At 41.5% G+C, this 14,117-nt stretch overlaps 1 protein-coding gene across 2 annotated transcripts in view; it reads right to left on the reverse strand.

The window, feature by feature from the left end:
• The window catches only part of CFAP45 (cilia and flagella associated protein 45), a 613,456-nt gene that overhangs the window by 355,194 nt on the left and 244,145 nt on the right, over positions 1 to 14,117 (reverse strand). For both annotated transcript variants that reach the window (XM_044078323.1, XM_044078324.1), the window contains exon 7: positions 6,650 to 6,779. In XM_044078323.1, coding sequence (XP_043934258.1) covers positions 6,650 to 6,779 — 130 coding nt within the window. The remainder of the gene's footprint in view (positions 1 to 6,649; positions 6,780 to 14,117) is intronic.

Genomic DNA, 14,117 nt, shown 5'->3' on the forward strand with positions numbered 1-14,117 from the left:
ACTCCGATCATGGCACGAAAGACTAACACATAGTATTACAATGGCAATGGTCCAATCAAACTGCAGATATACTGCATCACATCTTAAGCAGCCGTGCTATGCATCTAACAAAATCCACAGTGGAATACTCGTCTTTGTTATCCAGTAGTTGCTGGAACTTCTGTTGTCTATCCATAACCCGCCTACGTTTTGGTGAGGGTGGACATCCAGCTGCTAGATGCTCACATAGGCCATCTACTCATGTCTATTCCCTGGTTAGGCAGGTCATGAGTACAGCTAGATTCGTTGCCCTGTTCCCTAAAAGACATTTCAGTCGCCAATGCCATGCCTCCACAGAGTTCTGTCTATTTAGCTCTGAGATATTCCAAAATCTAATAGGGAATAGGGGCGGTAATCTAGTAATGGCCGTAGATCTGGTAGTAAACTACTTCACGTAGCCCAGGACATACCAGTCTGAGAAATACTTGATTACTTCCCTACCCTCATCAGGGAATGACTCTCTCAATGAATTGAATGTTGCTATTACCTCCAACTCCTCAAGGAATGCTAGACCAACCAGTGATTTAACAGCCAAATGAAACTCATGACTGCGGTTATACAAAGACCCCAAACCTAACTGTTGCACTTTGCGCCAGACATTCTAGCCAAAGTGAAATAATCAACCCGTGGCAGTTACGTTAGTGAAGTTTAGCCTAATACTCTTGATAGCAGCTGCCTCATAATCACAAAACACATACTGCAATGAGAGTGTGAAATTCTGGTATGCAAATAGATATAGCATGCAGTGCCATAGCATGTTATAGGCATGAAGGGATTTTTTTGACATCAGCCCATATATGAGTGGGACACATTTACTGTATCCACAGCACTTAACAATCTCATGTATGCTATATACCTGGCGGCATAAGGCGCCCTTGCAGAAGTACGTTCCATCCATCAACCATTTTGTAGCTACACTCAAGTCATGCAAGTTATTCACTGTACTAAAGACCACTACATGTGTGCCTGAGCCTGTGTCAGCAGTCCATTTCACTATGAATTCACCTGACTGTGACGGGAAGCGGCTAAAGTCTAGTGACTGTAAGGTTAGGTTAGGTATGTGTCCTACAGCTGCATTCTTACACCTTATAAGGCGTATCTATTGCAACATGGTCTTCCTGTTCGGCAGACTGGGTACACATCCTAGGGAAATTGATGCCAGAGCATCATCTACTAGTAAGCATGGAGTGTCCCTAGACATGGCAGCTTTCTCGTGGAATGATCCACAGATGCTGTAATGTTCTACCGCTAACGGATCACCTGCATGATTGTGCGGCATGGATTTCAGTAGTCTCTCACCTTCTGATAGGGACTCAGTCACTGTTCTTCCCTTGCAAGTGTTGCTTCACTTCCACATGCAGCACCAGCAATGCTTACTACCAGATTTCTGCTCTAGATGATAGATGTACCCATCGATTATCAGCATATCTTTACACTTCTGAGATCTCAGCCTTGGGTAGAGTACACCGACATTGGCCATCCTTGCAACGTCAGCCATTGAACAGCCTAGCAGAGGTTACACCCACTTAAATACCGGTGGTTCTGTGACTGGTATGTTTCTATAGTGATGGTGGTTGAATGCTTGCTATGTTGTGGGGTTAGATGAGCTTTTACGGTATTCTGGGTGTCAGTAATGTGTACATTCGTGCATATGGGCTGTTGGTCTTGTGGGCTCGGTATTCTGTGCGTCGGGATTGTGGATTTTCGGTTGTATGTAGTGAACTCGCCTATACTATACTAATACTCTGTAATGTAAAAACACTCCATCTACACTTGTCTATAAAGTGCATGATCACATGTCTGTACTTTATTTCTGTATTAATAGCCTGTTAACCTTTCTACATGTGTTTACTAAACTTTGTCATCTTGATTGTTATTATATTTTGTTCATAACTCTGTAACTGTTTGGAGCTTTTCTCCCCAAGACTCTGCTGAAAATGGTCACTCGCTGTCCAGCCGGACTATCCTGGTAAACAAATGTTAAATAAATAATAAATAAATAAAACTCTTTCCCCAAAGGTGGTGCCATAATCTTGTCCGGTCTTTTGGGTATGGGTTCAACTATATCAGGTTCCTTTCACGCCCACCGAGACATCAACTCAATAAGCTCATCAGCAGGTAGAGTAATCCAGGAAGTAAATGGGTCAGTACCAAAAGCTTCCAGGAATATCGACTCCTCGGATGAGAGGTTGCTGGGTGTCCAACCATCTCTCTGCTTTAGGATCTCAAGGATGTCTCCAAATGAGGCATTTTCAGAAGGTGACCGTGGGGACCTTTCACCTTCATTGAAGTTCGTATCCTCTGTGACCGACTACTCTGGGAAGTTCAAGTGCTTCCTCTTACACTTCTTCTTCCTATGGACCTCCTCAGTGTGATGCTCCAGGGAGGTATTGGAAGAAACTGAAATACCCTGCTGGGAAGTCTGGGGATCTCAGACCTAATGTCCCTGTAGTAAAGAGTGATGAGGCTCAGAGCACAGAGACATCAAGATAGAAGGCTGAAAATCGGAGTGTGTTGGATCATAGGAGGTTACTAGGCTATTGGCCCTGAGGCCCTTATAAGCGTAGCCAAGAGTTTACTCATGTTTAGACAAATCAGCACCCAATGTCCCTGTCCAGCAGGGACATGGGTGGAATCCCAGGGATATAGTTTCTGTTTCCCATCCAGTTATCCAGGTTGTGCTTAAAAGGGAGTAAAGAGGTACTCTGCTTGACATGGAGAGGGAGTCTATTCTATAGATGGGGAGTCTCTGGGACACAAATCTTTCCCGCCAACAAATCTTGTTGATGTCACAGACCAGGTTGAGGCCACACCTGTGGGTTACTTGAGTGAAGCTTGACTTGCGGATATGCAGCAGTCCCATCAAGGTGGGGTTGTGATTGCCTTGTATGTCAGACAGAGGTCACCTCTGAGGAGTCTGTATGAAACTGAGTAGAAGGATAGGGCTTTTAGCCTGCCTGTGTATGATAGATGTTTGAGGCTCTGGATTGTCCAGGTGAGGAACCTCTGTGGTTTCTCTAGCTGCTGATTGTGCTTTGCAAGGTACATGCTGAAAAAGGTGTTGTACTCAATAATAGGCCTTATAAGGGAAGAATACAGGGATGTTATGACCTCCTTGTCCACGGATAAGATGTCTTTACTTATGAGGTGGGCCACATAGAAGGCATTCCATACAACGGAAGCAACATGGTGGTCAAAAGTCAGGTTGCTATCAACCTGGTTGCTCAAATCCCTCATGGCTGATTGCATGCTTAGGATGTTATTATTAATGTGATAATTTGTGGGGACAGCACTGTCCCCAAAGGGGATGATGATGCATTTTTTGGTATTCAGCTTGAGGCCATGTTTCTGGCAACAGTCATTTGTCTGAGTGAGACCCTCTTGGAGGATGTCCACATCACTAAGGGAATTGATGACAGCACCCAGCTTGTTGTCATCTGTAAACTTGGTCAGCAATAGCCCACTGGTTTTGGTCTGCACCTTAGAAAAGTATATCCCAAATAACAGAGGCCCCAAGACTGAATCCTGGGGTATGCTGCTTGTTACGGGTCTACTGCTTGAGATGGCTTCCCCTATTTTGACTACGTGGGTTCTGTCAGTGAGCTAGTTTGCTACCCATCTGGTAACATATGGATTGATACCTAGTTGAGAGAGTTTATCTATTATGCCCGAGTGGGGAATAGTGTCAAAGCCTTTGGCCAGTTCAAGGTAGGTGGTGTGCACCGTCTTCCCCTCATCCATGGCTTTGGTGACTGTCTCAAAGAAATCAACCAAATTTAGCAGACATGACCTCCCCTAGATGAAGCCAAACTGTGTGGGATCAAGTGTTTGGAGGTTGCCAATGTCCTTGTTAATGAGGTCCATGATAATCCATTCCATGGCCTTGCAGATCTGGCTAGTTAAGCTGATGGGTCTATAATTTCCCGGATCGGTAGACGCTCCACCTTTGTGTAAAGGGATGACAGTGACTGTCCTCCACTCAGCTGGGATTAAGCCAGTACTCAGGCTTTGGTTGAATAGGGTGCCTAATGGTGCTGCAAGTTCCTGCCTGAGTTCATGTAGAATGCAGCCTGGGATGTTATCGGGTCCCATGGAGGCTATATTTTTTTGTCTTTGAGAGAGCAGTGATGACCGTTCCCTTAGATATAAGAGGAAGGGGGCAGGTACTGGGGATGTCCTGATTTACTAATGGGGGGGGGGGCAGAGGGGTGAAGTTTTCAGTGAATGTATCAGCCAGCAAGTTTGCTATATCTACAGGAATTGTATATGTGGTGTCCTTGACCACCAGTTCTGAACAGATCTGGGTGCTTCCTTTGAGGTTATAGGCATATGTGAAGAAGTCCTTATGATTGTCTCTAGTAGATGTGGCCAATTTGGACAACAACTTCAGAGTCAACGCCAACACCTCAGTTCCAAAAGAGAAGCTTTGGCTCTGGGAGACCTCCAGATTCGACTGAACCCGAGCATTTAGAGTAAGCTTTGGATCCAAAGATATTGTTATATTCAGATCAGAGCCAAATGGAGCCGGAAGGCTTAGATCCAGGGACTCAGAAAAAGATGAAAGAATCAGAGGAGGAACTTTGTAGTGGGGGTGTAGTCAAAGAATGGACCTCTTGACCCAAAGGGGTATGAGCTGGTAAGACACCCATCTGACTCTGTGCCAAGAGGATTTTCCACACTCTTTCCACATTTTCCTCCATCAAATTTCTAAAGAATGAGTGGAAACAACAGAGGGGAACCTGGGTCAATGATGCTCCAAAAAAGGTGAGGGTACCCTTGAGGTCACTGGATCCATGCATGGTGAGTATCTTGTCTTGGGTAGACAAATAAGCCATAAGGCAGTAGCGCTGGAGGTAGTCTGATCCCATACCTTTTTGGTCAGATCTGAAGAAGTCGGGGTCTCTCAATTCTTTTATTTTGTTGGGAACTGAGGGTGAGGTCGGATACATCTTGGTTCTTTTTCTGGATGTCTCCAAAACTGGGGTGGATGATGTAGATTGTTTTGAAGATGAAGTCTTCAATTGTTTAGTTTTGGGAGATTGCTCTCCAGATATAGCCTCTCCAAAGGCAAAAGGAAGTAAGGCTTTCAAAAATAAAGTTATTCTTTCTTTGTACAAGCGCTCTGGGGCTTGACCCATGACAAATGAAACAATCAGCTTGAAGATATAACAGCCCTAGACAGTAAGCACACAGACTTCCTGCCAGGACTGTTCAAGACTGACTTACTCTAAAAGTACTCACCCTCTACTGTACTGTAAGTAAGCCTAAATTTGTATGCATGTAAGCAGGCCTCTGATTTAAAATATTTTTTTTTTGTATTATATGTTATCTAAAGTTTTTCTAGACAACTCTGTACACATTTTTTGTCTGATCTAAAATAATTTAATGTAACTTCCTTCTATTGCGTATATTGTATGTTATGATACTATTGACTATATTGGAGCTTTTCTCCCTGGGCCTCTAATGAAAATGGACATGTATCCGGTTAGACTAGCCCAGTCAACAAATGTAAAATAAAATAAATAAATAAATAAAATAAGTGTGGGCATCAGACATTGGAAGTTTGTGCTCACACTTAATGCATTTTGTAAATGCAGCGGGGCCTTTTTCTGCCATAACCATGCAGCGGGGCCTTTTCTGCCATAACCATGCAGCGGGGCCTTTTCTGCCATAACCATGCAGCGGGGCCTTTTCTGCCATAACCAAAAGGAATAAAAAAGGAAAATCAAGAACAGATGCTTTTAATCAGAACAGAAAGGAAGAAGAAAGAAAAAACTACCAACAATGATGATAAAGGGCAACACCAAGAGTAGAAAGGAAGTGCTAACAATATAGTATTTTAAAGAAGTACAAACTGTACGACAGTTTGAGATACGGTAAGGGATAATAACTTTATAAAATTTATGACACATTAGAAAACATCAAGATTTAAAGAATAATTATAGCACTTATCTAAAAAAACGCTCCAACCACTTCTTTCACGAAAAACGGCAAACAACATCTGAAGGAACTTAGGGTTGTTGCATTGTGGATAAGGCAGAAACTTGAGAGTTTTTTGGTTGCCACAAGCTTTAGCAATGGCTGTGTCGGATCTGAGGACCAGATCTGAACCCATTAGTTGAGGACAGAATGAAAATTGACAACATCAGATAGTATGCTACAGTCTTGAGACTGTCTGTTAAAGGACAGCACTCCTAGCTTTAAAAAAACTTTCCAGAAGAGAACTAATAAAACGTCAACAAAATTAAGAAAATTGATTTTTTCCCCCAAAGGGAACTTATCTACCTAGTAAAGGAAAGCACAAGCCAACCATCAATCTTTGAAAGCCTCAGTGGAGCGTACTCTTTGGTAAAGCTCTGAAGGGCTTTGCACCCAACCTTGTCTTTTAGTCAACTTAGCTTGAACTGCCTGACACTTTAGGCACATGGAGGTGCCCTGAAGCTTTGGAAGCTGGCCATCTGTTATATCCTTGGGCAGGGTATAACCCATCTAGCTAAGACTACTGCAACAGTGATCACTATGATGAACATGATAATCTGCTTTTTGGGTGTGTTTGTCCTTTAAATCAAGTATTTTGGCTTGAGTGTAGAGTAACTGCCCACTGGCTCACCTTCAACTCTTGTAGCTGCAGGTCATCTAGTAGTTCTGCCATATGCCTTGCATCCTGTTCCCTCTGTTCCTGAACCAGCAGACGTTCCACTTCATTTTCTTGCATTTGTTGTATAATCTGTTGTTTCCCTCTGAAATATAACCACAATGGAGAAATGTATCACACAAAGTTCAACAATTCTCTCCTTAAGAACTACTACAAACAGTGAAACACAGTTTTTAGACAAGAATAAACAGATTTCTTTAGAACTTCAGAAATGTTCTATACTTTCAGTTGCTAGTTTCTAGGCTTTCAGAACTTTAGTGAAAAATATGAACAGCACAGATAATAATAATGTTTCAACTTTTGAATTTAGGCAATGTAATGCAACAACAGTGACGCGCCAGATGAAATAACTGTCACTGTTGAATGTTCTTATACTGTGTGCATGGCATGCTGATGTAATAAGACAGCTCAACTAAAAATGAAACTTTGAATCAGGGATATTATCTGCCTTAAAAAATAACCACTTCCATAAACAGAAATATATGAGCAATACTCCGAAATTCCCAATAATAGACAATAGTCTATGGTATGTAACTCACATTCACTGCAGAAAAAAAATCTATGCATTTTTTTTCCAACAGGAAAAAAAAAATCTGTGCCTTAACCAGTACCAAATGACACATCAGTTAAACAGAAGTGTGTATTTGCTGTTTTAAAACAGGCAGTCCTATTAAGCTTTACTGTAAAAATATATAATCTGAGTATGCTTTATATGTCTTCATCTGCATGGACATCCCTGCTGTAACTACATACACGATGCAAAAAACCTAAGACCCCAGACGTTTCACAAACATAACTATTCAATATCTGTCCTCTTTAATCAGAACATAAATATAATTAAGGGGAAACAGACTTTTTCATGTGGAGGTTCATTTATTTGGCCCTCGCCAGCTTTGGCCATCTAATTCCCCATGGTCTCCATAACTGTCTCCTTTTTTCATGACATCTTACTTCTGATGATGCTGCACACCATATCTGTCAGTCAGAAGAGTTGTCCTCCCTTTCCACAGAGGATTTACTATATCAGAACCTTCTCTGGGTTTGTGCCATGAAATGAATAGTGATTGACAGTCACGATGTCGGTGGGCCACCATCCTTGGCTGACTTGTCTTTTTTTATGCTGTCCTAACATCCTCCATCTAACAGCTCCCAGCCTGCAATGCTGGGCCCAGAAATGATGGTAAGAATTCCAGCTCATTCTTAGCTCCAGTTAGAGCTCATTATTGGTAGGCTTTAGCCTGATTCCACCAAACCAACCTATCTACCCTGTGGAACTCAACACAACAAGACTTAGACCAGCCCTCCTCTTATGACAGGCAAGGAATCAGTCACTCACTCCCATCCCTCCTCAGCTGGCTTATCTAGTGATCAACTACCTTAATCCTACCCAGGTCAATTGGGTTCAGCAAGGACTTTTAAAAAATTGTTTTGACCTTTTCTTTCCTTCACCTATAAAACTATCATGCTTTGCTGTGCAGTCATTCCCCCCGATCCATGACTTCTGAGGAAGATGTCAGTGGGATACAAGACCCTGGGATCATCATCATCACACCCACCAGCAGAGTAGGTCAGAAGGCTTTATTTGATACTCCTGACTGTTTATTTAACATTATGCTGACCTAGACTGAGTGAGTACTTTTGCACTGCTAAAATACTCATTTGGAGTGCTGTGTACTCTTTGGTAGGGTTATGCTCTCCTGGTGCATTATGGGAGGAGCTGCACTTATGGAACTTCCTCCATAAGACACTCTAGCAGAAGAAGTCTTCCAAGATACTCATGACAGCAGCTGAATTCCACCCCTCCTTGCCACCTCTTTCTGCATGACAGTATCTAGCTAAACCCAGGACATTTGAATCATGGTCTTGGTCAAAATCTCTATGCTGGAGAGCCAGATGTGCAGTTATTTATTTACTTGACATTTGTTGACCGGATTAGTCTGACTGGGCAGCAGCCTTTTTTCAGTGGAGGCCCAAGGAGAAAAGCTCCAAAAAAGTACAAGTAACAAAAATAATCACATGACAGAGTTATGACTATAATTACAATATGTATAAGATGTATGTTGAGACAACATGCTAGAAAATGGTCATTTTTGTTATTTGGGATATTTTGCAATCATCCTAATGAAAATGGACATCAGCCGGGTATAACAACCCCGTGTTTCTTAAGCTTAGTCAAACACTCTGCTTATGCTATGCTGAAGAGGTCATAACAAGGCCAAAATATGCATATCCATAGCTAGTGGGGTTTGGCTTTATTGGCCTGAAATTGTCCATTAAAATGACTTCAAACGTAAAAGTCATGGGCAATCAGAATCGCCATATAGCTGAAACACCTGATGTTCATAAGGGTCATTCACATATATCCCATGGGCCTCTGTTACAGGAGGTTTGGGAGGTCACTCTTTGGAAGTTCTAGCTTGGCTGGAGTTTTCATTTAGTTTTTTCTCATTGTTTTTTCAGTGTGACCTTCTAACTCTTTGTTTTAAATTGAAAACATAATACAGTACGAGGTTTCATACAATAGTAAGCAGAATGCAGAAAATAAAGATAAGTTTGTAAAACAGAAAGTAACAAATATATAAACAGGAGATAAGCCCCAGGGCAATAGCCAATGTCCAAGACTACAGTTGTGGAAGCTGTAGGAACTACTGACTGTTAGTGAACTTTATTAGAAGCAGGAGCAGACAGGGGCAGGAGAAAAGGTTGCTGCAGTAGTAATATAGGAGGGGAAATGGATTAAGTTGGGTCATAGCATAAGCATGTCCATGATATACGTAGAGTTTCCTTTAGTATTGTTTTGAAAGAGTTGCGGTTAGAGATCTGTCTAACACTTCGTGGCAATTTATTCCAAGCATTTGCCGCTGAGTAGCTGTAGAGGAGTTTGCCAATGTTTTTGATGGGTGCATAGATTTGCAGAAGATGCTGTTGAGAGCTATGGAGGGTATGGTTGGGAGTATAGGGCTGTGTGAGGGTAGATAGAGAGGGACAGGAGGAGGGTTCATGTAAGATGGAATGAACTATGAGAAGCTGGGGTAGTAGAATTTGATGATGAAATTCCAGCCACTGCAGGTTTTTCAAGGATAGGCAGTGGTGAGAGCAGTAGGGTTGGTTAGAGGCAAATCTTGCAATTTTATTATAGGGGAGTTCTAGTTTCGACAGAAGATTGGCTTGGATATTAGTGACAACAGGGGTGGTGTAAAGAAGGGTGGGGAGTAGGAATGCTTGTGCAAGAGAGAGCCTAGAGACATCTGTGAGGAATTTTTTATGTCTATATAGTAGGCTTAAGTTTTGATATGCCTTTTTGATGCACTGCTGAATATGGAGATCAAATTTTAGTTGGTCATCAATAATAACTCCTAGCAATTTGTGAGGTTCAACAGAGATGATGGTATCGTTAAGGGAGCAGACAGTAAAGGTAGCTTTATGATGTTGGATAGATTTAGGGGGAATAGCAAAAGTTTTATTTTCTTAGGGTTAAGTAGCAATTGGATGGAAGTTAACCATTTTTCAACTGAGTGCAGAGACATCTGGATGAGGGTGTGAAGCAGGGTGATATTGAGATGATGGTAGAATTGTCAGCATATTGTATGACAGATGAGAGTAGACAATAAAAGTGTACATCATTACTAAAGATATTAAATAATAAGGGTCCAAGGAAGGAGTCTTTGGGTACCCCAATTTGTACTTGTAAGAAGGAAAAAAAGTTGGATTGCCATTTAACTGCCTCACGAGCTAGCTGGAGAACCAAGAAAGTGCAGAGTTGGAGAGATTAAGGGTAGCTAGCATGGACACAAGCAATCAGTGGGAAACAGTGTCAAAGGCTTTGGAGAGGTCCAGAAACAAACAAGGGATTAGCTTGTTGTTGTCACCAGAATTTGTGATAGAATTAGGAAATATTATCAGAGAAGTAGTTGTACTGTGATTTGGGCAGAAACCATGCTGCATAGGGTTAAGGAGATTTTCTAGGAGGAGGTGATCAAGGAGCTGTTTGTGGATGCACTTTCTGAGAATTTTTGACAGGAGAGATAAAATGGCAATAGGCCTGAAATTTGAGGGGTCATTTGAGTTGCCACCTTTATGTAAGGGTATGACATAGGATTTCTTCCAGATTTCAGGTACAGTGTTTTCTTTCATTGACCTACTGATTAAGACGGATGGGGTAGGCGATAGAATTGGCAGCAAGTTTTGGGAATTGAGGAGGTAGGTTATCAGCTGATGACGAGCATGTTTTAAGCTTGCTAAGGAATGACTTGATATAAGTTGGTGGGATGGGTTTAAGAGAGACGGGGGTTGGGTGGGATGTGGGTGTCATTTTTGGTTAGATTGCAAATAGAGTCAATGAAGAAGGAATTAACAAAGGTAGCAGTATCAGTGGGAGAACTGTTAGGGCATGGATTAGGTGATGAGGGGCTACCAGGATGTAGTAGTTTATTTACTAATTGCCAGAATTTTGGCGGGGGTTGGAGTGAGGATTATGTAGAGGTTATTGGACATCAATGAAGCTCTCTGTAGGACTGAAGATCAGTGGATGTATTAGATTTTTTTCTGTTTTTTTCCATGCACTATTTATTTTCTGCATAAGTGTATGAGTGGCTTGTGTTAGCCAGAGGGCATATTGGGTTTTGATTCTTATTTTCCTGGTGGGGCCAGGGAGTAAACTATGTCTAGAAAGATGCTGTTAAATGCCAGGATAGTTTCCTCCAGGGGGAGGTCATAGAGGAAGGACCAGTTAATTGTAGAGAGTGAGTGGTTGAAAGCATCTGGATTAAAGTTTGAGAGCTTATGGCAGTCTTTGTATTCCTGGGATTTGTGAAGTTGGGGTGATTTGTGAAGTATGAAGGTGGGATGGTGGTCACTTAGGTTATCAGGTAGGGTGGAGGGGTTGTGGTAGGAGTTAGGGTTGGAGGTAAGGACACAATCTAGTGTGGAACTAGAGTTGGTGTGTCTATTTAGATGATTGGGGGCAGAGATTATCTGGGAGAAGCCAAAGAGATTAATGGATGTGTTAGGGGAATCAATATCACGGGCATTCCAATTTAATGTTAACATCACTCAGGATAACAGTTTCATATGAGACAGTCTAAGAGATCCAGGACAGAAAGATAGGGATGTTGTTTACTGGGTGGATATAGATGGAGGCAATTGCTAGTTTCTTGTGATTATTCAGTTTACAGGTGACAATGAGAACTTGGCCCAGGTCTCAACAGACTGAAAGATGAAAAAAATAATCATGAAAGCGTAAGTATCTTTGCAGGGAAAAGCGACGGGTTTGCAGTATCAAGGAATAGATTCAAATATAGCGACAGTGGACAAGGGAGGGGTCAAGTTATGGAGAAGAAAAATAGACTACAGAATCTGCAACAAAAAATGGTACCAGCTAGGATAACATTTGAATGGAGGAAAGCATCATGGGAAAAGGCATCAGAACAGAGTTAAGGGGGACAAGGAAGAAGAATAACAAAAACTAAGAGTAAAACAGGGATAAATGACACTCCAGAGAACAAGAATCAGTAGGTAAGTACTCATAAAAAACTATTAGTGAGGCTGCAGCAAATCTATTTAAGCGACTGGTTATAGGGTCAGTTAAGTATTGGGGCAAAGTAGTAAAGTATATAAGGGTGCATTTACAGCTTATAAAGAAAAACTGCTTAAGGGTGTTTGGCACCCCTCCTTAACTAAGCACAATGGAATCAGAAACTGCTGCAAGTACAGTTCTTAATTAAAATAAGCTGGGAAGGAGGATGCGGGATGTGCACACTACAAAGACTGCAAATGTAATAAACACATTATATTAAACACAACTATTCAAGCCAAATAACATTGCATATTGAAAAGCCAATTAAAGGGAAAAAAAACATTTATACACAGTTTCTTATTTATAAAGCATGTTGGCAGGTTTGCAGAGAGATTGCAGGTAAATTGTGTTGTTTAAGTCCAGAGTATTTAAACTCATCCGGGGGTGGCCGCCTTGTTGTTTAGAGATTGGGGGGGGGGGGGGGCTAGCAGAATTTCTTATTTATAAAGTGTATTGGCAGGTTTGCAGAAAGCTTGAAGGCAAATGTTGTTCAAGTCCTGAGTGTTTAAACTTATCCAGGGGGGTGCCTTGCAGTTTAGAGATGGGGGGGGGGGTATCACAACTATTTATTGTACACACTCCCAGGAAAAGACTAATATGGGAGACCAGAGTAAAAGGATCTTATTTCTTTATACTCTGCAGCCATGCTTACACGTGCAAGTTCATTATTCAGAGCAGAGTGGCATCTGCTGTCAACTAACTCATTGTTCAGATTTTCCAGAACAGCTGCTAGTAATCATGGAAATGGTTTAAAAATTTTACAAATCATAGAAATATTGTTTTTTGTGAGTGATGTCAAACCCAAATGGAAGCAGATGTCTGCAACACAATTTGATGTTTGAGCACTTTTGTTATGTCAGCCATGAAACTGAACCAACAATTCTGTGATCTGATCCAAAAGAGGAAGCTCATTCAGCAGTTCCATTGTCTTACTCAGAGCACAATATTGGTAATACATCATGTGACTTGAGGCAACTAAATACTGTGACGGATAAAGAAGAATATGAGCATCCCTATCCCAAGCAGTCCGGAGGATGGACCAGTGTCCGGTAAACAATATGATTCTTCCACTTCACAACCATGGAAACAGTTAGGTTATAGATCAGCATTTGAGGTAAAAGAGGAAAATTCAGTCTGGTCTTGAAGTCTTATCCACATTCACATATGCAGAAGGAGACATTTCTGCACTGGTCAAAGTTAAAGACCTTGGAGGTATCACATAAGGAAGAAGCGTAGAACTATCCAAGGGTTAAGACTGAATGACCTTAGACAATGCTTAGAAATTAATATGGTCTCCTGAGGCCAGTAATGATGGTATTTTAAGACTTGGTCCTCAAAACATCCCCAAAAATGTCTCGGACTTCTTGGGCTTTGCATATGAAGAAATGGCACATAGAGTTGGACTAGGTCTGCAGAAGTCTCTGGAATCCAAAGACAGGGGTAGGATGTGCAGTCCTGCATACAATGACTCCTCTTCATCTTCTGCTTTTTCTTTGGTTGGGATGACAGAGGATGTAGACCTTGTCTTTAGTAAAGGAACAAGAAAATATTAAGCTAAGCCTAGCTCCTTATTTATTCAGTTATTTATTGTTGGTTAACCAGCTAAACTTACTGAGTGTAATGCCTCTTTACTGAGGCAGCTAAAGAAAACTATTTGTTTAAATGGCTCAGTCACTGTCACATAGCTTACAGGTTAAGGGAATCAAACCTAGGATTAGATGATGAAGCATGTTAGCAACTTTTAGCCGCAATCCTTTTTGCTAGGTGGCCATGTTATTTCAAGATGTTTACAAGACAAGCTTTCAGCTGAGAAATGATAGTTTTATATTATAAATCTCTGATTAAGTG

This window comes from Protopterus annectens, chromosome 7.part0 (assembly GCF_019279795.1).
Source record: "Protopterus annectens isolate FY-2018-M chromosome 7.part0, PAN1.0, whole genome shotgun sequence".
Lineage (NCBI taxonomy): Eukaryota > Metazoa > Chordata > Ceratodontiformes > Protopteridae > Protopterus > Protopterus annectens.